Source organism: Calidris pugnax, unplaced genomic scaffold (genome assembly GCF_001431845.1).
Source record: "Calidris pugnax isolate Ruff unplaced genomic scaffold, ASM143184v1 scaffold206, whole genome shotgun sequence".
NCBI lineage: Eukaryota > Metazoa > Chordata > Aves > Charadriiformes > Scolopacidae > Calidris > Calidris pugnax.
Window position 1 is genome coordinate 2,208,568 of NW_015090957.1, and position 25,372 is coordinate 2,233,939.

General features: G+C 40.1%; 1 protein-coding gene across 3 annotated transcripts in view; it reads right to left on the reverse strand.

The window, feature by feature from the left end:
* Positions 1-5,690: 5,690 nt before the first annotated feature.
* Positions 5,691-25,372, reverse strand: part of HELZ (helicase with zinc finger) — a 59,195-nt gene continuing 39,513 nt past the window's right edge. The window contains exons 20-30 of one of the 3 annotated variants that reach the window (XM_014952258.1): positions 24,705-24,933; positions 22,203-22,407; positions 19,055-19,106; positions 18,044-18,237; positions 15,416-15,533; positions 14,859-14,935; positions 14,175-14,742; positions 13,564-13,804; positions 11,913-12,426; positions 8,899-9,151; positions 5,691-7,329 (exon numbers count right to left, since the gene is read on the reverse strand). In XM_014952258.1, coding sequence (XP_014807744.1) covers positions 6,998-7,329; positions 8,899-9,151; positions 11,913-12,426; positions 13,564-13,804; positions 14,175-14,742; positions 14,859-14,935; positions 15,416-15,533; positions 18,044-18,237; positions 19,055-19,106; positions 22,203-22,407; positions 24,705-24,933 — 2,783 coding nt within the window. In that variant the 3' untranslated portion in view covers positions 5,691-6,997. Of the gene's footprint in view, positions 7,330-8,898; positions 9,152-11,912; positions 12,427-13,563; positions 13,805-14,174; positions 14,743-14,858; positions 14,936-15,415; positions 15,627-18,043; positions 18,238-19,054; positions 19,107-22,202; positions 22,408-24,704; positions 24,934-25,372 lie in introns of all 3 variants that reach the window. The other 2 variants (XM_014952256.1, XM_014952257.1) reach the window with 2 other exon arrangements.

The window sequence follows — 25,372 nt, forward strand, 5'->3', positions numbered from 1 at the left end:
GTAGTTGGTGTGACCCTTATGGTGGGTGACCCCCCAGTGGAAATCCGAACACCCAAAATACAAATTAATCTAAGCAAAGCAGTTGGCAGACACAAAAGCAGTCCCATCATCGTCAGAATGACCTCAGCCTGGACATGCCATGGGTTGAGATAAGTGAAGTTTGGGATCATGGGACTAAGATCATCACCCCATGAGGACCAATTGCATGTCTTGTGCCCCCAGGAAGCCCTTCGTCCCCACAAAGCACCATCCCTCTCTTGCAATGCTTCTACTGGGACAAAATAATTTCTAGGTGGCTTCCTATCCCGATGGGCCAACTTGTTGCACAGCCAAGGAGCTACTTACTCCCCTTCATGATATTAATGACCAATAACATACATATTCAGATAAAAACATTCTGGAAGGTCTCACCCATCTCATCCACGCTCCCATTTCTGCCGGGGGTGAACTGCTTCATCCAAGCCCCAGTGAGGGCAATGGAAAGATCCCATTGAGTGCTGGGGTTTGGCCTGGATCCAGAGGTTTTTCAGCCTCTCTGGGCCCACTCTTCCCACATGGGGAAGAGAAAACACACAGCTCATGGCAGCAAGACCCAAACCCACGGACAGCAGCTCAGAGCTGAGTGAGACGCCTCCAGAAGCTCTTCAATTCACTAAGCTTGATTCACCCTCTGCTCTAAGTCGAGGGGTTTTGATCATTTACTACTTCGTACGGTCCCTGCAAGGCTGAGAAGCATGTGGATGATTTCATTTTCCAGATATTAAGAAATGCTAACAAGGGACTCGTGCATTAAATTGGACATTGGTATTCACAGTGGGAAAGGCACTGCTCCTACAGCAGGTTCATTCTGCCATATCTAAATGTCTCCACCAGGGAGCTGATAATGTGTTTTGAGAGAGTTAATAAAAATAATTGGCCTTCATAAAGGAAAAAGAAGAATATAATGTAAGGAGAGCTGGAAGCAGTTGAGTTTTCATTCTCTCAGCTGAGCAAACAGCAGGGAACAGCCACCAAAACTTCAGGAACGCAGCAAGAAAACTTGGAAGAAACGTCCTTGCTGGCAGGGAGTAATAGAAGTGAAATGGGGATGGACACCCGACTGCTGCAGAGCCTAGAGGAACACGTGGGCTGGGGGGATGGCCTGAGAACTGAGTGGGAATCTCACACCAGGGAGAGGAAGGGCAAATTAATCCACAGAACAGGTACCACCACCAGCCTCCGTGAAGTCGTGAGTGGGTCCTGCCACTACCAGACCGTGGACACCTTTGGTCATGGCTCCCGTGGGCACATGCCATTTGCCACTCCATAACCATCATCGCTGCCCGTCCCCACGGTGCCCTGGGGCATCGCACGCGCCACAGAATTGCAAGATTTCGGTTGCTAAATCCTGCCTGCTGCACTGCAAAGCCCAAGTGCTAAATAACAGAGCCAACGCGACAGAAGACGTGAAGTTTTTGGTTTATGTAAGAGTGAGATTTGCTGTTAGGCAGGAGGCGGGGAGAGAATCTGCTTCCCTTATTTTTAAATGCTGTGTTGTGTGAATTTAATGTGCAGAAAAGGTGCCAGACTAACAACCCCGAGGAACAAAACTGCCTGTTTAGCAAGCAGCCAGCTGAGCACTCGGCACAGCCTGGATCTGCAAAGAGGTTCTGCAGCTCCACAGCCCATCCCCAGGCAGGTCCCGAGACCAACACCGAGCCCTCGGGCTCCATCCAGCTCCCACCGGGCACCGGCACACCAGGAACCCGAGCAATGTGCAGAAACTGTTTACAGCTTAAACTTCATTTTCAACTTCACTTAAAATAAGCTTCCCCCATGGTGGGACAGTGCCTCTTTGAATGCTGTATTATTTTTATGACTTAAATATTAGGCTGTATAGCTTAAGTACTAGGCTGCTCTGCACCACGAATTACACCCATGGCAACAGGATCTGTTGTAAAGGCACCTCTTCAAATTATTTTCCCTTTCCGTTATCACCAAGGGGCCAAGAAACGAGTATCACATCTCTGTTTTGACTGAAGTAAAGAATGAGACTGTTCCTGCTTTGTCACACTTGATGGATGTTCTGGCTCCAGAGAAGCTTCTGAACACAAACCCAAGCCACAGACATCACACAACACACACTCTGCATCCAGACAGTGAGCTGCTCTGCTGCCTTCTGCAGAGAAATGCAGAGAAGGGAATAAACTCGGATTTCTGTCCTACTTTCTCTCTAACAGAACCTGCAGCTCACGTCTGTTTCAGCAGAGCTGTGCTCCAGTCCAGTTTTGTGTCCACCACGACCAATCTCACTGGGAACACAGTGATGGCTTTACAGCAGGTCTCCTGGGAAAGGATTTCCCCTTCAGGAAGGAGCAAGTCTTACAGAAAATGGACTGACAACATATCCTAACCAGTCTTCAGTAATTCAGATCACAGAGCATTTTCTGTTAATTTATCAGCTGCATACATTAATGCTTAATGAGGTAAAAACTTCTCAACATTTCTCAACTAAAGCTAAAGTTGCCAAAAATCCCCACATCGAACTGACGTTTCCACCACATTTGTTGCAAATCCTTTTACTTTCTTGAATGAAAGAACTTAGAATGAGTAAACCCTTGCTCCCTGACACAGCTCACAGAGGTACCGGCGCAGGTGTTGCTGCACTGCCAGAAACAGCCCGTTTCAGGTCAAGGAAGATGATGTGCACATTTTTCTAGGTGCCATAGATCACCACCATCCATCTTGACAAGTTAACTGTCCACAGTATTTCTATGAAAACTAGAAACTTAAACTAACAGAACAAATGAAATGAGTTGAACGACGATACGGGCAGATAGTGGAGCATCACAGGCTGACTGCTCTGCAAACGTGCGGGCTCCGATATGCCTGAGTTCACTCTGAACAGGAAATTTAGAGCATTCAATCACCCCACTCTCAGTGCTATTTAGAGATACTACATACATAGCAAAAGAATTGCTCATAGAGTGTGATCTCCGCAAAAAAAACCAGCTGAACTCAACAAATCTGGGAACAAAACATTAATTAATCAAAGCAGGGAATGGTACTCGGAGGGTCTGTGAAGTCAGTGGAGGCGTTGGCACCACGCTCAGGGTCAGCCCAGGCCGGTCAGTAAAACAGCACAACCCACACCAGCTGACAGCCTCCAGGAGAAAACAGGGGGGCAAGAGCTTTGGTTCTGACCAGCCAGGCTTTCTGCAGAACAGCCGTTTGTGAGTTGTGGTGGGGAACCCCTCGGGCTGCCCCTTTGAACAGCAGCCGGGCGGCGGCAGGGTGAGGGTTTAGGCTGCAGAGAACAGGGAGGGACGGTCCCCGTGACACGCTCTTGGTGACGAGGAGCTGGGTGCTGTGGGCAGACCCCAGTGTGTCCCCCAGCGAGGAGCTGGGCACATGGGGGCACCCCCAGAACTCTGCCTGGGCCCCAAGCTCCTCCAGAACCGCTGACGCTGCTGGCAGAACGGGCAGGGGCAAAGGGGGCACACTGTGGGCAAGCACAGTCACAGCACACAGCATAACAGCACTCCCACCGGACCGCAGCGCCAAAAGGTGCAGGAATCACCCCAGAATCCATCGCCCCAGACCACCGCGCTCACGGCAGCGTCCCCGCCAGCTCCCGCCACATCCACCGCCCGCAGCGCCCCAGGGCAGCCTTGGACACACGCAGGAAACCTGCCCACGGCACCCAGGGAGGAGCTTTCTAAAGGGTAGGAGCTCTATTTGAAATGAAAAAACTTTAATTTTTTAGAGTTCAAATAAGTTTTTAAAAATGTTTCTCTCAATTCTTTATTAGTTCTTAACAGCGCACTGACAACCTCCCATGAGACATCCCAGTGTTTCTCATGAAAAACTGGAATTAAAGAGAATAAAACCAGAATTATTCCTGATATTAAATACGAGCTTCTAAATTTAGATCAGGATGACCCCATCATTTACATTTTCCCAGACAACAACAGGGGTTTATTCCTGGACAAGGAGCGAGGGATTTGGCACTAATTGTACTTTTAAGTGTGACATTTTAGCTATAAAAAAGTCAAAGAGCCAAATACTCCATTGGTGTATATGCCCAGGTCTCCATTAACTTCCTCTGAGTTGTGACAATTTACACAAACTGAGAATCTGGACTCATAATTTTGAATTTTTGTGACTGCAGCAGTTCCGTATTTACAGCGCAGCCTGAGCCAGTACGCTCTGCAGCCACCTGTGAGGCTTAATGTGATTTTAATAAGAGTTCGATTAAAGCCCCAGAAGAGTTTACAATACAGTTTTGGGTTTTTTTTAAACAGCTATGGCTTCAATAAACATTGGATAATTTGCTCTAAAACCAAAAGCTCTCGCTCAGGGCTACATACATGACATATAATGGCTAGACAAGGCATTTCAAAATAAATAATCTTTTGGAAAAAAAGTAACTCTAAGAAATGCAACTGATTCATGCTAAACATTTCCAAAGCTGACAGTCAAATCCCTACTACACCATCCCCAGAAGTGAGAGCACTTCTGAAAGTTTAGAACCAAAGCCAGCAGAGATTTTCATATGAAATCATAAGTCAGAGAGAAAATGCTCCTTTATCCATAATATTTTCAGTGCAGATAAAATGCCGGTGCAAAACAGAATAAAATGTGGTGAGATGTGACCATCTCCCCCTTAACTAATTGACAGATAGCAGTAAATTAACAAGTGACGTTTATTAGTTTAGTATTCAAATATAGCGAACAGAATCAAAAGACTGCTCCATATAAATGAGTGCTTTTGAAACCCCTGAAATTACAATGCCACCTCGGAAGTGAAGTGCGCTGGAACCTCCTCTGCTCTGCCACCACCCCGTTCCCCGGGGAGAGCCTCCAGGGACAGGGGCGTCCCCTCCTGCAGGTGCACCCGGACAGACAGACTGAGCCTGACCCACACACCAGCCCTTCCAAACCCATCTCCCATCGACCTGTTTCTGCAACCCTCAACTCGGCAAAAAACCCATTTCACAGGAGTTCTGCTTGATTCAAGGTTGCAGAATTTGGCCTCCCCTCATTTTTGGGTCCTCTTGACTGGATGCCACGTGCTGAAGTGCTGAGCGCAACTGGGCAGGGGCTCTCCCCTCCTCCAGCCTCTTCTGTTTGGTACAGACGTTAGGAAATAAATTAAGGAGTTATGCGTGCTTTTCTTTACAGCAAAAACAATGAAAAAAGTTTTCCAGGTAAGTTTCTGAATCATGAACCAGCAAAGATTTATAATGAAAAATTTATATGCAAACCACTGTGGTGTCTGAGTTTAAGCCCATTATATAAAGACCCTTGCCTTAAAACATGAAGTCAAATGCAAAAAAACCTGATTGTAACCAGAGCAAAAATCTGATTGAATACAGCAGCAGGCACTGCTCGTTAGTACGGTGTCCCTTGGACAGCTATAAAACCTGAAATCACCCCCACACAGCTCTAAAATTTCAATTCTTGTAGGTAGTGAGTGGAGGAATACCCCAAATACACCCAGCTCTGTCCCTGCAAAATATTTCCCAGATTTAAAGTTACTTCTTCAAGTGTAAAAGGAGAATACTTTATCTGGAGGAACTATACACACACACTCCCCAGGCTCCAAACAGTGTGCCAGACCAGAAATCCTTATGGACAAAGTTTATCTTCTGAGTTTTCGTTCACACTTTTTTCTTTACTTTTTAAATATCCCATAATCATTATTTTTTTCAGTTTGTATTCCTAAAGGGCCAGGTTTGTGGAGAACTCAGCAGAACTCATAGAGATAAATAACCTGGTAACCATTCTAACACCCCAGAGATTTAGATTAATTTGGATACAGCTTTGACAAACATTAAATCTCTTCTTTAATGATGTTCCTCAAACAAAACAGTTAGCAAAATATCTGAATTTCCTTGTATAATGTCACATTTTAATGTAAACATCAAATAATGTACCAAAAGTTTTACCGGAAAAAAAAAAAATTAAAGCGGCACAATTCTTTATACCACTGGAGAAGGGGGGAGGAAAAAGCCAGATTACAAACATTTACACATGCATAGTGGAAAAAAAAATTAAACAAACAAACGAAAAAGTATTTTACTAAATTCACGCATTTTTTTTAAAATAGTTATTAAATCTACTAAGCACCAACATACCTAAAAATTTATTTTCAGCTTCATGATTCATTTAAAAAACCTATCAAATTAACTTTTCAAACAAGCTTATATTACTAGCTTGTCCAAAAATAAAATGTAGAGTTTTTTTGTTTTTTTGGTTTTTTTTTTCTTTTTTATTGGCTTTTTTTTTTTTTTTTTAGTATACCAATACTTTTTATCTGAATGTTTCCAAACAATGGCATAGGTGTCTGCAAAGAATGCCTTTACTTTACCCTACAGTGGATGGAAAATACAATACCACATCATACAGGATCTAAAACTATAAAAGTCTGAGAATGCAGCATCCCTTCACAAAAAAGCTGATAAAACTGAAAGTATTTAGAAGATGCTGCACCTTTATTTAAAAAAAAAAAATTAAATGAATTTAAGCAGAAATAACATACATTTTTACATTAACTGGCCATTTCTGGTACAGAAACCCAGCATAGTATGCTAATGTTATTGAATAAATGTAAATGCTACTTACAATCTTCTTAAATACAATTTAGACAAACTTTTTTTTTTTCCTTTTTTTTTTTTTTTTTTTTTTTTTTTTCCCTTTTTTGAAGTTGTACAGGTAACCTCTCGGCTGCTAGTTTAATGCAACATTACCATTAACATTACACAAATTAAAAAATAACGTGTGTGTTTTCCTACAGAAAAGCTTCCAAAAAACCGACCCACATCAAAAAAATGCAAAATAATGGAATATAATTAAAAAATTAGTTGCAAGTCTAGCAGCAAAGCAATTAAGTGAGGATACATTTACTAATATAAACAAAGGGAATATTTGCAACTACAGGTGAAGCCCCAACTATCTTAGATCTACTGACACAAATAAAAATTAAATTCTCTCTAAAAAAAAAAAAATAATCTAATTATTTAAAATAGGAGTAGAAGCCATTGCTACCTGATGAACTACCTAGGCTAAGTTCCTGAAACAAAGACAAAGGGTCGCTGTTCTTTTTTGTCTGCTCAGGAGGAGGTTTGGGCTTTGGCGGGGCCCGCAGAGCACTTGCGTAGGACATGACGGGCTTGTTCCCCGCCGCGCTCTGCTGGCTGGTGCTGCTGGACTCCACGAGCTGCTTGTTGGGCATGAGAGGAGGGAACTGGCCCAGGTGTTGGAGCACGCTGTAGTTGAAGGAATTGGACAGTTGGATGTTCTCCGCCTTCAGGTGTTCCTCTGGGGGCTTGACCGTCTTCGTTGGAGCTGCGGAAGGAGGAACCAGAGTTTGTCCAAATGAAGAGCTCAAAGGAAACTGCAGTAGCCCCAGAGCAAGCACTGAGGGGTACTGAAACCACCCCTCCTGGAAACCACCACCACCAATTTTCTGTATTTAGTCACTCTGGGTCCTAGGAAATTCTATCTAGCTTCATTCCCAACCCCTGGACTCTGCACCCCCTCGTCAGCCCCGCCGAGCAGCGCGACGTTGTCAAACGCCTCCTCCACATCCCCCACCGGTGGGATCCCTAACTCCGAACCTGCAGTTCTGCCCCGGTGGCTTCAGCAGAGGCAAACTGCTCTGGAATGGGATATACTCTGAGCACTTTATCCATGGAGACAGCACAAAGAGTATTTCATTCTTCTTGCTTTATAGCTTAATAGGCTAAAATTAGAATTTACAGCACCGTATATAATTCATTCTCAAACAGCAATTCGGACTCCTGAATGCCAACCAACTAATTATTGATAGTCTGAATGCATTCCTGCTAATTGATATGTTCTTGTTCCACATTTAACAACTCCTGTAACTATCAGAAAAAATGGGGCTTTAAACCATAGGTGTAAAACTGCTTTCAAGTGAATTTCCTGAATCCTGATGAGATATCTTGCTTTTGTCTGGAGAATTCTGCTGTCTTATATCGCTAGAGAAACTTGACACGCCAATGCAGGTATATGTTCTATCTAAAACAGCCTAGGAGTTGGGCAGCAGATATATTCTGTAATTATTTCAGTCTTTAAACGTAAGTGCACATACAAAAATGTACCATCAAATGAGTACAGAAGTAGAAGAATGTAAAGTATACAGTTCAGTTTCTCACTGGAAGGGTCACACAGAGTCTTTTTCATAACGTACTCCAAAAAAAATCCAACTCATAGAAAAATGAATATGGAAAAACATAAGCAAAACATTTTTGCTAGGGTTGCTACAGTTAAAAACTAGAACACAAGCAGGAAAACCTCCCCAAAATAACCACAGCACTCAAGCTAAGGCAAGTCATGACAAGCAGTGCCAGAGGTGAAAGCTGCATGAGGCAGGGGTGTCTAACAGAAGAAAAAATATGAAAGAAACACCTTGAATAAGAACTTAAATAATTTTCTATCAACAGAAAAAGCAATGCAAATCAAGCTCTCAAATCACAATTTTGGGAGGTGCTTGCATATAACAACTCAATTGCACTTGAACCCACTGTAGGAGCATAGGTGGGTTTACTAGAACTTTTGTGAGAAGACTAAGAAGTAGCATTGCTTTTTGTAGATGGAGAACACTCAACAGTTCCTTCTTTAGACACCAGCAATGTACCAGGATGTTAAAAAGATAGCAAATGACAACAGGATTACTCTAAGCAAACCTTTAACTACTAAAATAATGAATACCTCAAAAATCTTTGCCTAAATTTTGGGATTTGAAGAGACGGCAGAAAACATTTTGTGGGGAAAAGACCCAAACCAAAACACCAACCAACCCTTTAATTCAGATGTGCTCACTCTAGCCTAAATAGTCTACTTAATGGAGCAACAGAGAAGCCGAGGAGCAAAGACCAAGTCTGTACGTACCCAACAACTCCCGTGGGGGAACTGCCCTGTTGGCTCCGTTGCATGGAATGTTTGGGTACGGGGCAGATGAGGAGGAGTTTACCCACAACTCAGGCGATGAATAGTTGAAAGATGACTGGTTACTGTGGTCCTGAAGCTCTTTACACTGACCAAGACTGTCTTGAGGAGTGCTTAATTCTTCAGAACAAGCCTGGACTGAACTAGAGGAAATTCTTCTTTGGTACAACGGCCTGCCTGGTCCTCTTGGTTCATACTGGGAACAAAAAAAAAAACAAAACAAAAAAGGCCTTTTGCTCCCTTTTTCAACTGCATGTATCAAATACCATTTGTCCATCCAATTTTTTCCCCTGCAATGACTTATGAAAAACAAAAAAGGAAATAGATTCCCTTGTATATAGGAAAAAAGCTAATACATTTCAAGTTATATGTTGTATATTGCAGTCACTGATAATGTATTTTAATCAGAGAAAACAGACACAGAATTTTAAAGGAAGTGCAAAGAGCGTCAACTGAGATTGCTTAATCCTTATCAGCCTTTACATCTCACACTCCTAGGAGGGAGATGTATCAAAGAGCGAGGAGGAAGATACCCAGCATTTACAAATGAAGCAAAGGAAGCACAGAAATGCACAAGAGAAAATGCTCAATTACAACAGAGAGAGGAAAAGAAGGGCCTTCAGTTTCCAAAGGACAAATGAGTGACTTGTACAGCAGGACTTGGAGAAGCATGAAACATTTGTATACTGCATTTTGTGTATGCATGAGAAGTGTGTGCCCTCAGGAGAAATAATGCAAAGAATTTTATCTGAACCCACAGAAATGACTTGCTTCCACAAACCCTGTGGATCATGTAGATGAAAATCGCAGGAGCTCCATTAACGAACCTGTTGGCTTCAAGAGTTCAAATTTAAGGACTCTCTAAACTTTCTCAAGATTCAAAGCAAGTCTATTGTAATACAGTTTATTTATAAAAATAAACACAGTATTTGCTCCCTTCTGCACTGTACTGACTAGCAAGAGTGCAAATAGCAGAAAAGTCATAGAAGTAAATCTGTACTTTGTAAAGGGAAAAAGTAAACATCCTAGTGAAATGTCATAACAAATTAGCTAAATAAACATAAAATAACTTGCTTGCAATGCCCCACTATGGTTATTATCCAAAAAAAGAATAGACAGGGAAAAAGTGCATGAAAGTAAACTGTAATATCTCATTATAGCTGCCACACTATTATGATATATCAAGGGAACAGCATTTAGATATCCTGTCAGTCTGCTCTCTTGAGGATATTCTTCCATAACTAAAAAAACCAAAATTCAGAAGTCACTGCCTGAATAACACCCAAAAAGTATGCTTTTTATTGAGTTTAACAGGCAATTTTGGTAAGCAATCAGGAAGTCATCAAAGTTCTGGACACTTGGAAGTACAGGACCAGACAGAATAACTTAAGTATTCCCTTTGATATGCAGTTGAAATCTGGTTTGACTAAACACATGCAAAAGCTTTCAAGTATCAAGTCAAACAACAGTCTAATAAATACTAATTGAGAAAACAGTTTAATAGGGATACCAGAAGTCATGACATGCCCCCTGATTCCTGCCTTATACCAGGGATCTCTGTTAAAAATACACCTAAAACTGAATTTTGATTTTTTCGTGCATTCAGTCCTACCCACCAGCTGAACTAGCAGCCTTTGTAACCTTACAAGCAAGTCTCTGTCTTTTAACACTTTTACTGTTTTTGGCATTTCTGTCACATATTTTCAAAGGAAGAAGAAATAAGAACTAAAACGAATTTGCACTAATTACATAAAGGCTCACTGTATTTGTCTTCAGATAGCAAGAGCTGTCACAAACTCTATAGGATTATTTATTAGTTTATTAGTGCTGAAAAGCCATTGTTCCTATGTCCCACTGTACTGACGGCATTAACTGTTGTCACAAAGTATTAGACTTTATACAAGGTGGTATGCCCTAATGGAGCAAGAGACAGCATCTCTAAACGTCTATAAAACCTTACTACAGCTCTAGCTGGGCCTGAGGACACATTACCCTCTCTGGATCTGTATGAGACAGAAATTTGTAAAATGCACTGGAACTGAATTTAAGTTATTTTGCTCATAAACTAAATATTTTCTATTTTCAGAAGTTGAAAGACTATTAAATATGTATTTTGTGGGACAGTGATGAGCAGGGATATCTCCACAGCTTCTGTAAAAACCCTGACAAAAATGCATCCCAGAACAAGCCACTTAACTTTATGTACAAATATTGCATTACTTGCAGTCAGTGCAAAATTATCTGGAAATATTAATTCTGACATTCCTGGAATACAACCTGGCTCCAGCACACTCCATGTCTATGTATCATGCACTACAGATTCCAACAGGGATTAAAAACTCCTGCTTGGAAGGTGAGCTGTCCTGACTGTACGTGCTTGCACAGTCTGCATCCCATAACATGCCCCTTAGAGTCTGGAATAAAAACAGATCCAGAGGGACAGAGCCAGCTCTGGGGTCGCAGGCTCTGTGCTGGACCTAGATCCGTGTGGCACAGCTGGACACCTCTGCACTGATTTCCCCCAAAATACACAGGGTGGCTTCACACTCAGACCAGGTGGGATTTATTAAATCAGGATCTGTACCACGTTGAAACAACTGTTCTGCTCTGGTCTCAACTGCATTCACAGATTAATACTGACCCAACTGGCTGGTTGATTCAAGCTGACTTTCCAGAGAGTCATTTCATGAGTTTTCACCTGGGGTAGCTAAATGACATGCAGATAGTAGAGCAATGATTTTAAGAAAATTCTGAGTAACATTCCAAAAGTCAAGACCTCCATTTTAGCAGAGATAGTGTTACACCTGCAGTGATGAGAACCACAAATACGCACAGGCTGAACAGAGAAGGCGTAGAGAAAATTTTTACTTCACTGAAATTCCCATTCATGACCACTTTAAAATATAATTCAATATTAAAACGACACGACAACTGCATAGGCAGAGAAAAATGCCTACCTCTTCTAAGCTGTGGAGCGAAGAAGCAGATACTGCTCGAGATGCGAGTGGATGAAATGGCTCCTGACCGACTGCGTGCTGATGACTCTGTATCTGTATAAAAGGGTTTTGTTGCGACCTATGGGGCAACGGAGGTATACCATAATGAAAGCCCTGCCCCATAAGGTGGTTCTGCTGTAGGTTAGCATAAGTCCACGATCCATCAGGCTGCAGGTATTTCAAGGGAGATGGGGTTATATGTTCAGATGGCATTGAGAAAGGGGGATTGTATATTTGGGGTAAATGCTGCTGAAATGCTGGGTTACTGGGTATTTCAATGTCTCTGTTGTTTTCAGTGAAGTTAGGGAAGTGAGCACTGTGGTTAGAGTTGCAGGAAGGAGAAGGGAGTGCTGGTGGGCTTCTGGGCTGAACTTGTCTGTATTGCAACAGTCTTGACTGAGGGGGTGGCATTTCAGCTAAGTCCCGACTTTCACTTTGATCACGGTGAGACAGTTCTCTCAGCAAATCCTGGAATCTGTATTGACAGAATAAATGTATCAAGAAAAAGAAAAAAAATGTTTTGCTGAAATCCCACTCTTTTTGAGGTGGAGAAAACTCAAAGCACAAACCACTGAATTTAAATATACTCATCTTTGCACTTATTGACCCTAACTTCAAAGGATGAGACTGTGCGCAATCAGAAATTACGGACGAGAGGATTAATTGGATGAAATACCTACCTGAATCATCTCAAAGCTTTAATAATTCTTGAGATTTCCTTTTCAGTCACAAGAATCATTTTTTTGTTATCTCTTAAGAGACAACTAACATAAGGATTTCCTGCTTTATTGTACGAAGTAAAAAACTTCATATAGTTAAAGACAATTTTAACCCCTTAAAAGGCAAAAACCAGAACAATCAGGGATCCCCCTCACTCGCACAATATACTTCAAAAAGTAAAGAATATTCAATTCAGCACCTCCCAAATCAGAAAAGAGAGCATTTAGATGCTTTACCACAGCTATAACAAACCAGATGAAAAATAAAGCATAGTGGGAGATGACAGTAAACAGAGGCAATTTAAAAATCCAGCCTTTACAATATAAATGATTAAAGCTGATGATCACTGGGACCATTTTTCTGTTTGTGTTCAACAGTTTCCTTTCTTGCCCCCCAATGCTCCATCTTAAATGTAAGCATTCTTTTAAATCTGCTTTTAAAAGCAAAGGCTTTTTGAAAAGGAAGAAAGGTTTAGGTTTTACTGTGGAGCAGTGTTTGGGAAGGGGTTGTTTCTTTTCAAGCACACGAATCTGAGACTACTAACTCAATTTGAAGAATTTACAACTTAAATAGACCTTAACTACACTCAGACATCTCTTTTATAAACCCAAGGTTGTTACGCTCTATCCATTCCTTATTCCGTAAATACAACACTGAAAAGCTCCATAAAAGTAATTTTTCCACTAAAGCTTTACTGTCCAAAATATTAACAGAATACAGCATAACACACAATAAAAGCATAGTTGTAAATCAGCCTGCCAACTACTTGAACCTTAATAATAACAGCAGCACAAAGCAATACCTTTAAGTGTCTTGCACTTGATCACAGTGTTACAGAGAGGTGCCCACTGCTCAACTTTACACAAGCTCTGATGACTCAGTAAACAAATACCTTGAATATGTTGCCTCTGTTTCATCTTCTGTATTACTGGCAAGTTTCCAGTTTGCCCTAACTTGCTGCTGTTGATGCAATCCAATTGGTTGCTGAGGAAGATGTGGTAGATGAGGATGGTGATGGTGTTGATATGGAATAGTGCCTTGACTGAGATAGGCATTATGTTCATTCCATTGCTGTAACCTGGCTTGTTGTTGCTGCCTTATTGTTTCCAAAGCTACATTTCCATGCATACGATCTATAAAAATAGTTTTAAAAAAAAAATTTATCTAATGCCCCTTTTTAAAGATCTTTATGTCAGAAAAAAAAGAATACTTTTTATACAGTATATTCCAGGGCCTATTATATACTCACTGCATTGCAGTGTATAACCTGGTTATTTAAATCATATGGAAAACCATATAAACATGAATCTTCTAATAAAGTGCTGAATATTCAAACATGCCTCAAGCAGCAAATTATGCTGAATGACATTACTTACAGAAACTAACCCAGCAATGACCCAATTCAGAGCAATATGCCTGAAAAGGTAAATACCTCCCTTCCATTTTCACTTCAATGTAGTTATAATTGCACACTCTGAATTTAAATAAAGAAAAGTCACCTACCTAAAGTGTCCCCTAAGGGCATTCCTGATGGATTCTCTTCAATGAAGTTGTTCAAGTGGGTTGGCAGAACAGGGTTGTGCTGTGCAATAGGCCTCAAAGGATTACTGACTTCTTGTAACATAGGTGGGGGGTGTTGTTCTGAAATCACAGCATCTACAGCAGGAGAATGCGGTCGGTGGGGAACTGGATTATTAAAAAAAGATTGGCTGGGGCCTGTGGGGTAAGCAGGGGAAAGCTGCGAAGGTGGTGGAGGCTGCTGGTTCAAATGGTTGTGCTGCTGAACTACCTGGCTTTGCTGGGGTGGCATTTGGTTTTGTTGTTCAGGCATATGATTTTGCTGTTGACTTAAAAGGTTTTGCTGCTGTTGTAGATGGTATGGCTGCCTTGGTATCTGTGAGAGGTGTTGGAAGTGGCGGTTGGGAACTGGGTACTGTGAGTGGGGAGGGGTGAGATGGAGATTCAGCTGCCTGGGGTTAAGATTATCTTTGCGATGAAATTTAGCATTCGGATAACCAACACCGGAACGGGACTCTGGGCTTCTATTCTGAGAATTTGCTTCTAAGTCAACCTAGAAAAAGAGAATGAAAAACCCAGATAAAAAACATGTCAGTAATGAATAAATTCATTAAAAGAGAGAATATTAAAAAACAAAACACACCCACAATCCATTCAAGACAAACCCACCTGCTTGGATTCTAGAGGTTTCTTTTCAGGTGTTCGAATTTTATTGATTTCGGGTCCAGCAGTGTTTTCACTTTTACCTAAAAAACATTTAAGAAATTATTTAGTTTCAATGGAAAAATTATTATTTGGGTTTTTTTTTTTTCCCAGACACAGGAAAATTTAAACTTATTAATATAGCATTTATGGCACCATAGACAGATAATTTACCCAAATAACACTTTTCCTTTAATCTCTGCACTTTGTTCATTAATCATCACTAAGTAGCTCTTCCAACTTAATTGCAAATAGCAGTGGCTACCACTGGACTGCAGAACAGTGACAGACCAATTATACCCTCAACACACATACATCCCAACTTTGTTTACTTCCTCCTCTGAATGTCACAATATCTTAGTTATTCTATTTGCAACGCCAAACGACAGGTTCTTTCCCCTACTCTACAGATCCCTCCACGTCACTTAAAAGAGAGAACAAAAAAATTCTTTCCGCAATACCCTATTTAAAATACAAACTCCCTCAAAACAAGACCAATTTGCAATGCAATTTCAACAACAAACCATTTCGACTTTGTTCATGTTGCTCCTTGTCCTGGTGCTGAAGCGGCTGCTGCTGTCCCAGGCCAACTGGTGAGTGATGTCCCAGGCCATAAGGTATAGGAGACCCACGCCCATGTGCCTGTAACAGGTTCATATTATATGCCATAGCTGCTTGATGAGTAATGATTCGAGGGTCAACTGCAAACCTACCCTGATACCCCGTCCATGGCACCTACATCATTTCAGAGAAAAAAAAAATAAAGAAAAAAGATACAATCACATTAAAGGAAGTACAGTAACAACCACGCTGATCTTAGGTCAGTAACGAGCAGTTTTCCATGCATGAGATGACCTGACAGACTAACACACAACTACAGGTGGTGCTGAAAGGGGACTAGTAAGGGCAGACCCAGCAGCAAGGGGCAAAGAGCAGAGTTTTTCAAGGATTATCCTGCGAAAAAAAACATTTGCATCAAAACCCATTCTTGTTTCAGTGGTTTAAAAATTCAGAGAAAAAAGACTGATGGACAAATTGTATTTTAATAAGCTTCATATTAACTTCTTCCCTAAATAAATAGAAGTGGGTGAAGTTCAAGAAAATAAAAAGTCCTCTCTCTTGGCAGTTAAAAGATACACTAGGCTGTGTCACAGGGGGGAAACACGGGGAAGCCTCTAACCTGAAGAATTCATTATGGCCCTTTAGCATCCAGTGCTGTAATCTCCTAACGCAGAAGGAGCGCGCACAGTGTACCTCTGCACAGCAAAGGCTCTGAGTGAAGTTCAGAGGACCACTGGCAGAATCAAGAGACTATAGGTATGTTAAAAATGACAAGGCACTCCAAAATGTCCATGCCACGTGACATACATATTGCAGATCATCTTCATAAATATTTGCAGGAAAATTCACTTCCCAAACGCATGTAAAGAAGTCAGTTTATTTTTAAATTTTATTCCTAAAACGAATGCAAAGGAAGACAGCTTTGGATGAAATTAGTCCAATCTCTCCCTGCAGGGAATTTATTAAAAGGAAGAAAATGTATGAATAAGGGGAGGGTGCAGGAAAAGTAACCATCAACACTCAGGCTGACAAAGCATCCTTTACTGGTGACTTCAGACAACCTCCTCATATTTCTACCTTGGAAACTGCCTTAAACAAAGCAAAGAGATCATTTAATCTTAGATGAACATAAACATATTTTGCTGCAATCCCTACTTGTTTTAAGTGTAACAACTTTCATGCCATTTTTTTTGAAAATTAGTATTTGCCCTTGAAATGTGCACTTTGAACTTTAGCTTTAGGCTACTATTGCATCTGTACAATCCCAAATCATCCCCAACAAGCTTCTTTTCAAAAGCAGCAGTATCATTAGTACCTCACTCTTCCCACTTAATTATTTTTTAAAATCCATCCTCAGGGAAGGTGAGCTCAAAATACTTATTTTTAATATATTTCTTTTGATTGGAAATAGAAAAATATATTAACCTTGGAACAATAAGACAGAACTCTTTAAATTATCTTGGTTTGATATTAATATAATGTGAGCAAGCATGACAAAGATACAGCTGCTGGCCTTCTCATTGCATTTGAATTTATCCATCACACACAGATTTCTAGTAAGCTAGGAAAAAAGAAAATTCCTAGGAAAAAAAAATCCAAGGAAAAGAAAATTGACTTAGCAAAGAAAACCAATCTATAGCTGCCAGCAGATCTAACATATCTAACTGAAACTGGGGTTTCTACAGCAAGTCCCCTATAGAGCATCCATAACCTAAATTACAATAGAAGACTTACATAATTATTAAAAACCAAATGAATTTATGCCAATATTTAGCATTACGAATGGAGTTAAACGCATCGCACGAGTGTGTTCCATGCCCTCCACAAGCTGTGCACAACACATATTTCATCCCCAACATTGCTCCTGCAGCCTTTGTTCTTCCCTCCCTGTTCTCCTCCTGGAATGTCTGGCTGTGGAGGTTACAATTAAAGCAGAGCCAGCTTCTTTAATTTGTGTAAGTTTTGGTGAGATAGTTTTATTTGTAATGCAAAAATTCCAAACATAAATGTTGGCTAAAAGACCTGATTAGGGATCTTCATTGTGTTCTCAAATGTCATTAAGGAAAAGGATTGCAGAGGAAACTGGTTTGCTATGAGGTTCTGGAAGGGGAAAACATCCCATTATGCTTATTTTTCTTATCACTTCACTTCAGACACCTTGCACTGCAGACATCCAAAGCTGGTAATTTAAACTGTATGAAGCCAATAAAGAGAAACAAGTGCTGTATGAATCACCTATGTCTCTCCAATGATTAAGAACTGGACTAGGCAATTAATTCAGATGCAGGTATCTCAAGTCAGATTAGACAGATCCCACTGGTGTGCTTAAAACCTAGAGCTCAGAAAAGACACCAAATTACATGAACATGAAATTGCTTTTAGGCTGCCTGGAGTTACTTGCAGAAATGACGTTTTTAAGTCCTGATTTTCTGGTGGTCCTCTGCATGGCCACTCCTAGAGCCAGCTAAGCCCACATATTCGAAGTAAAGAACTGAAAAAGGCTGCAAAATATTCACTAACTGATTTTGGCATTCATTTTTGTACATACAATAATTGGGAGCGGAGAGTGTAAGCAGAAAATGATTTCTTACAGGCAAAGGCACAGACATGACCATATTTCCTCCATAGACAGCAGGTACATATAGAATACTTGTCCCAGTGTGTGGATCTATCCTTTGAACAGGACTTGGAGATTTCCCCAGATTGGGGTGAGGTCCCAGAGGAGGAGGGGGAGGAGTATACGCTCGGATAGGATTTCCAATTAAAACAGAAGGATTGGGCTGAACTGAAAAGAAAGGAAAAAAAAAAAAGATATAAATATATATACAAATAAAAGAAGTTACATACACAAAAATAATATGAAGACTACCTATTTTTCTTTCTGTTTTCATCTTAATAGCCTCTATCTTTACAAAGCACGTACGCAACTCTAACAGCACAGGTTTGATACACCGAGAGAAAGCATTAATCAAATCCTATGTCCCATTTCAAAAATCTGAAGAGGCAGAAAATAGGAGTTGGGACACACAGAAACAGGTAGCTGGTAACTGCGTTAATGAAGGAATGTCCCAAACCAATTATATATGCTGACAGCCAGAGCAGTTGTTAAACACTGCATCAAAAACTAGAACCATGCTCCTTTCTTTACCAGGGAAGACAAGCTTTAAAGTAGTGCTTTTTCAAATTAATAACAGAATTATTACACTGTTTCATGCTGCCTTGCAAAAGCACGATCAGTAATATCTGGATATATGACAGCGCAACGTCATATACCCAGTGCATGCAATATAATGTCCTAACTCCTAGTGCGAATACGCTGGAAGAGTATTTTACATTGTGAATTTCAAACAGAACCATTTTCAAGAGGCCAAGAAGAACTGCTGTGTTAAGGCTCTGAAGTCAGTGCACACAACACCTATAAAGGGACAGCCCCGGAAATACCTCAAGTCCACTTAACAGTCTCTAATGCTCCCCAAATGCACACAAGAAATAAATGGCTTTCAAATGACGATCTGACCAGACAGTAACTTGATGTCAAATTCATTGAAGCCAAATCAGCGTGAGCTCAGAAGAATTCCTTCAGTAACAGCAGAGATACTTACCAATTCCATCAGGAGGGAAATGGTCGTTCTGGTTGTGATGATGGACCTTGCCCTTTAAAGGGAAAAACAATCACAGTAATGCTTTTCATTCTTACGTAAACCAAAGCTTTTTATTTCAAGTGAACATTATAATTAAATATAAAATAGAGTTTGAAAGAATTTAGCCCAATATTTTATTCTTACACATTCTACTATCCAGTTCCATCACAAAGCTGGATGTTAAATACTACTAACTCAATTAACCACTAGGTTGTTACCAGTCCCTCTGGGGACACTCTCTCCCAAGGCCTGTATTCAGATGCCAGGAGAGTTACGGCCAGCTACTTTGAGTTTCCTTCCTCAACATTTTATTTCCCAGTGTCTCATTCCTTGTAGGAGCAGCACCCAGTACTAACATAACCCTCCATACTCCTCTTCCATGGCATCTCTTAGTGGCAGCATGATCCACTTTGAACCTTGGAGACAAAGTAGCTGCCACCAGTTTTACCCCATTGCTCACCCAGGCTCATTAGACACTGTCTCCTCACCCCATCTCTTGTATCTGCTTCTGACTTTGGAAAAGTACAATACAGTAGAGCCAAAACCAGAGTACTCTGGGGAAACTGTTTTTCCTTGGTGAATTGTCCATTAGAAGAGAAGGTAATGGAACTGAGTTACCCCTCCTACGTGCTCATGAGTTAACAGCATCAACTAATTAGTTAACATTCATAAACTGTGAGCACACATTCAAATGCCAGTATGCTCTGAAGTCTTCAGCAGGATAGGAATACCTTACTTAATCTGGACCTAAGTACATTTACAAATATAAAATAAATCTAAAAATCCTTTGATGCTGCAAAACTTCTCTTGCCCAGGAGATGAGTCTGGGCCGTTTTCCAGCAGTCTGAGCAAATTAGTCAGGGTACAAAGACAGGTTGTTTGACAATGTTGACTCATGCATAAACCAGATGAAAGAACCAGTCTCCGAATTTTCAAAATGAATTATTGAAAAATAAAACAATAATTGCTTTTCATTGTAGTATTTAAACAAAAGAAACCTATTTATTCACTAAAGAGAGCAAGATTCAATCTGCAAATGTGTAAGAGACACATGCCTTAATCACTCATGGTTAGTATGAGGCATTCCTGTATCTCTTACGCTGTCAGTTAGCATCAAGCTGTATGTGCACCAGCCTAACAAATCTTGGTTCTACCTATCATACTTGCATTTTATAGGGGCCATATTATTAAAACTGAAATAGCAAATAATTACATAAATTCTAGGAACAGCTGTCCTGTTGAACCAGAGCTTCAGCACGTAACGGTATCAGACTGGTAACTGTAAGTTAACTGGGGCCATCTGTAACTTGGGGAAGGGAGGGGCTGGCTTTCTTTTGTCTTTTTCTTTTAATAGTTTTGATGACTTAATGACTATTATAGTCTACTGATGACAAAACTCTTACCATTTCTCAAAGACTTCCAGATCAAGGTTCACTTCCCTACCCATCTATAGAACACTGAAACCTACACCTGAACTGATGGCGACTGAGAGCACTGGAGCAGATACACTCAGTTTCCTCTAAAAACCTACTCCACCTTCAGAGAACAAAAATCCTCATTACATAAAGGCACTTAGAGATAACTCAGATTTAGGTGGCTTCAGGCAGTCAACAGCCTCATCGCTTCTAGGATCCCCCTTCAGTCAGCAGACAGGAGAAGAGAGCGTTCTCCAGAGAATTCATCAGACCTGTGGTCCTCACTGACCGTATCAAGTGTCTGGGACAACACCACATCCCGAGCAAGTCCCTGAATCCCAGCTGAAAGGCTGGAGCACGGGCAGGAGTGGGAGATGGGCAGAGCTGTACAGTTCAGAGCCTGATTTACTGTAGGCCAACCACGCTGCAGGAAGCTCGGAGTTCTGAAAACTCTTCATTTCCACATCACCACCACTAATAAAGGCCGTGCCTCTCAATGCATCCTCATGAAAAATGAGAGTGCAGCAATGACTTTTTAAAGACAATAATTTTTTAATTCACAGTTTTCTGTAAGCCCAGTGTTTTGACACATGACTAGATGCTTTAGAAATATGGTGTTTGTTTTGGATAGTAATGCATCTTGATGAAGAAATCAAATGTTCTCACTTACAAACACTCTTTTGGGAAGGACTGCCAAAGGGAAGGCTTTCCTTTTTGTACTGTTAAAGTTAAAAAGCCTGTCATAAAGATTCCATTTAAATGATACAGCCTGCAACTAAAATCCAAAGCTATGGAAAATATGTACATTTCTTCCTTTTTGTACAACAGAATTCATCACAAAGCTGACAACCTGCATTTCAGTTACATCTCTAAACATCATTGAATTAAATTATAATTCAAATGATTTTGAAATAAACTACAAAGAGCCATTAAAATAGAACTGATTGCTAACACATCACCCCCCCGAAAAGCTCCGAAATTTAGTGTTATTCTTTTTCATCCTAAGGAAGGTATATATTTTCATCACTTCTTTATCTGCTTTTATAAAAACAGCTGATAACATTTCCCCTGAGTGGCAATTTCATCTCTCTGCCCTCTTGATGCTAATGAAATCCAGCCTTCCGAAGGACATGATCAGAGAGGTAATCTCGGTAATATACTGTTTTACAACATATTTTTAATTAAATCAAACAATTATCTTACATAAGTCCTTGAATTTCAAATGTGATTTTTAGACCAAACCATATCACTTTTGGCTATTATGCTGTTGTTTCCTTATACTCCCTGCCACTGCCAATCTCGGCCTGTCGTTTCTCAGCCACTTGGCACAGGAATGGTCTCTGCTCAGAGGGTTTAAATGGGCTTCTCTAAATACTGCAGCCAAGATCCGTGGCTGAAGTTTGTCAGGGTCATTGCAACACAGCCACTGAACAGGCCTGAGTGACTCAAGGTACACATTTTAGTGTGGAAACAAGGCTTGGGACAACCCCAAGTTATATTGCTAAATATTGTATTATAATACGAGTCTGAGCTTTCACTTGAAAATGCCGAGGATCGCTCTGGAATTTGCATTCATATCTGATTGCATTGATGCTGTTTTAAAGAAACAGCTTGTTCCACAAACCTTTTATATCGTTTCTCAAACGGCATTCACTTTCACTTCATGACAAAATCCATAATCAGTAAAACTTTACCTTTGGTGGTGACTGCTGCTGTTTGGTGGTATTCACTGAATGCTGATGCCGAAGAGCTCGGGGGATAAACTCAGGGGCCAGTGGGTTCAACACATAAGTTTTCTTTAACTCTAAAGCTTCCAGCTGAGCTTTGATCTGTTCAAATGTGATACCGTGGAGACTTTCATTCTCATGACACAGGGCAATAAACCTTTCCCAAAATTTCCTATGGAAACAATTTTTAGAAACAATAAAAAGGAGTAAGACTCAATGACTAGATTTAACATAACTATGGTTAGATAAACATAACCATTAATTTTATTGCATGTCAGATATTACTATAACATATAGAAGAAATTTCAAGCCAGAAAGACAACCATCAGATGACACATGACTTTCTCTATGAAAATTTTGTATCCAACTTTTTGGAGGGTGGAGGGGTTATTAAACCATGGAAGAAAAGAACATTCCTACCTGTCTTCTGCTTTCTCATGACATGTCTTTCTATAGCTTATAAAAACAGTCTTTACGTTTTTAACATCCCCAGCAGGATCTCTACAAAAGTTTTAAACCTTTAATGATTTTATTTACTTTTTTTAACCCCAAAGAAACTTTTTGCGGTGAAGTTACTTAAAGTTAAAAGATATTTAAATAAGGTCTGAAGATGTCACTTTTAAAAAAAAAAAACACCAATCGAGCTGCTCTCTTTCAAAAAAATCAACAGTAATGAAAGTTATTGTAAAGGGTGCTTGACTGCAACTCATTCTAGTTCACCCCCCAGTAATAAAGTCTGGCCTATAAGCAAGCACTGTTATTTCAGTGTTGTCTCCCCAAAATCTGTAAAATGAGAGATTGCTGCACACTAATTTTAACAGCAGTGTCACATTTTGCTGAGTATCTGCATTTTGTGGAAAAGAATAAATGTATTTCTTGCAAGAATGCTGTGACACTACTGATGTATTTAAGAATTCAAAATAGTTTTCCCTAAAAGCCCATCTTCTGCTGCGATAGAGGCAAGGAACGCTCTTTTAAAATTCAGGATGCAGGATGGCCCTTTTTCTGCATTTTGCTGTCAGTTAAATATATCCTGCAAGGTTTTAAGTCAGGATTAAAAACCAAAATTAAATACTTCAATGGGGTGCTTTAATGATGGAACTCCCTCTGATTAATCAATTCAGTCACCAAACCTACTGCAAAGTATCACAAATCCACTGAGACCCACCCACTTTTGCTTAAAATGCCCCAAGCAGTCTCTCTACACATGGAACACTTGTACTGGGGTGGAAGAACAGAGAATAAAATGCTGCTGCCTCTGTCTTACCATGTGCTCTGCAGTTTTGAGGGAGTGTCTGTCAAAACAGCCCTGTCTAGTCCAATTGTAGCACACAGAAGTGTAATGATTACCCTGGGCACACTTCACAAAGCTCTCTACAACTATCATTACAGAGCCTTGACTCATTTTGACAGGTATTAGAATATTTATAAAATTCAAGTACTCTCTAAACTTTTTTGAGGTCTGTTTTTCCTAACGAAATGTCACTTCTTCAGACTTCTATACTCCCGTTGTACTAAAAAAGAACCATCTTTCCAGCAGCATGCCTGAGCCCCTCCAGCACTATTTTCAAAGAGTGAATGTTCAATTATTCAGTGAAACAAGACAATGCTGTACTAAAGAGAAAGCTTGAGACACATCTTAATAAAGATCCAGTGCTCCTTGTTTCTTAATTACCTTTTTGTTTTATAATTTTTAGCAGCTATACGTATATAAAAAGCTGCTGGTCTTTGAAAGGCAAACCCAATCCCCTTACTGCCAAGGCTGTAATAGGATTGCCTATAGCACATTACTCAGGACTGCATCCAGGCAGGTTGGTTTTCAATCCTTCAATCTTCATATGACTGCCATAATATTCAACTTTAAAATACATTACATCACAATCTTTAACTCCAAATTATATATTACTTTTATTTATATATAAAGTCGTAACAGGTAAACCAAAAAAACACCCACTAGAAAATAAAATGAAGCATCTTCAATTGTTATTGTCAAGTAAAAATTAAAGCAACTATAAATACAAGAGAAGACAGTTTATCAATAACCAGGTGACAGGTATCTCATACTTTTTCTCTGTAGGTTGTTATACAAAAAAACCCAACAAACAAACAAAAAACCCCTATCAACAACAAAAGCCAGACTTGCCAACTCGTAGAAGATATTAAAATGCTCTGCCTCATCTGTAGTGGCTTTCTTTACTATCATTGAAAAAAAGAAAAAAAAGTCCCCTCCCTTCCCCGTCAGCAAGACTGATGTGGGCCGGAGCAGCCCTTGCACAGCTTCACGCCTCCAGCTCCAGAGATGGTAGATGGCATAGCAGGAATTTCATTATAGTTATGTTAAGGGTCTAAATATATTGTGTCTTATTTGCACCTAAAAGAACAGCCATCATTTCACTCAATCTATCAGTCATAGATAAACACATTTTCTAGTAACCTTACCCCTGATTAACCAAGGAACATATAAAGTACCTGCATCTCCCAATGGAACACAAAGCAATAGGGTCTCCCACCACAGCTACCAAAGATTGTGCTCTCGTAATGGCAGTGTTGAGAAGTTTGTAATTGGACAGAAAACCATAATCCAAGTCTTCTGTTGAATCCTCCAGTAGCTGCTCTTTCCTTTTAATTGGTGTTTGCTTATGTTTGCACGTATGCCTTGTTCGTACTGTGCTGAGAAACAACACTCTAAACTGTTTTCCTAAAATGAAACAAAAAACAGACGTCTGAGATAATTGTAGCTATTTCTGTAGTAACACAATCAGACCATTGCACTTGCCAGCCAGATTTCACACCTAGATACTCTGAAGAACTGACTGCTATGCTTCACATGAAGATAATTATGCAAGAATAATAAGATTTAAAAATTTTAAGAGATGCACTATAAATAGCGTGTGCTACTACAAGAATATTTCCTCTTTAAAAAAAATGTATTTTTCATATCGATATTAATCATTCCAGAACTCTCTGAAATGCTAGTTCTCTGTACAATGTTGCCCATCAGCCAGTAACAAATCTTGAATTTATTTATTCTACCATAAAAAGTTCTGGACATTCTTGTTTCATATTGAAAAATTTCTCAAACATTCGAATATCTATCATGAAAAAGCACAACACACCACTCACCAGTTACTTTATTA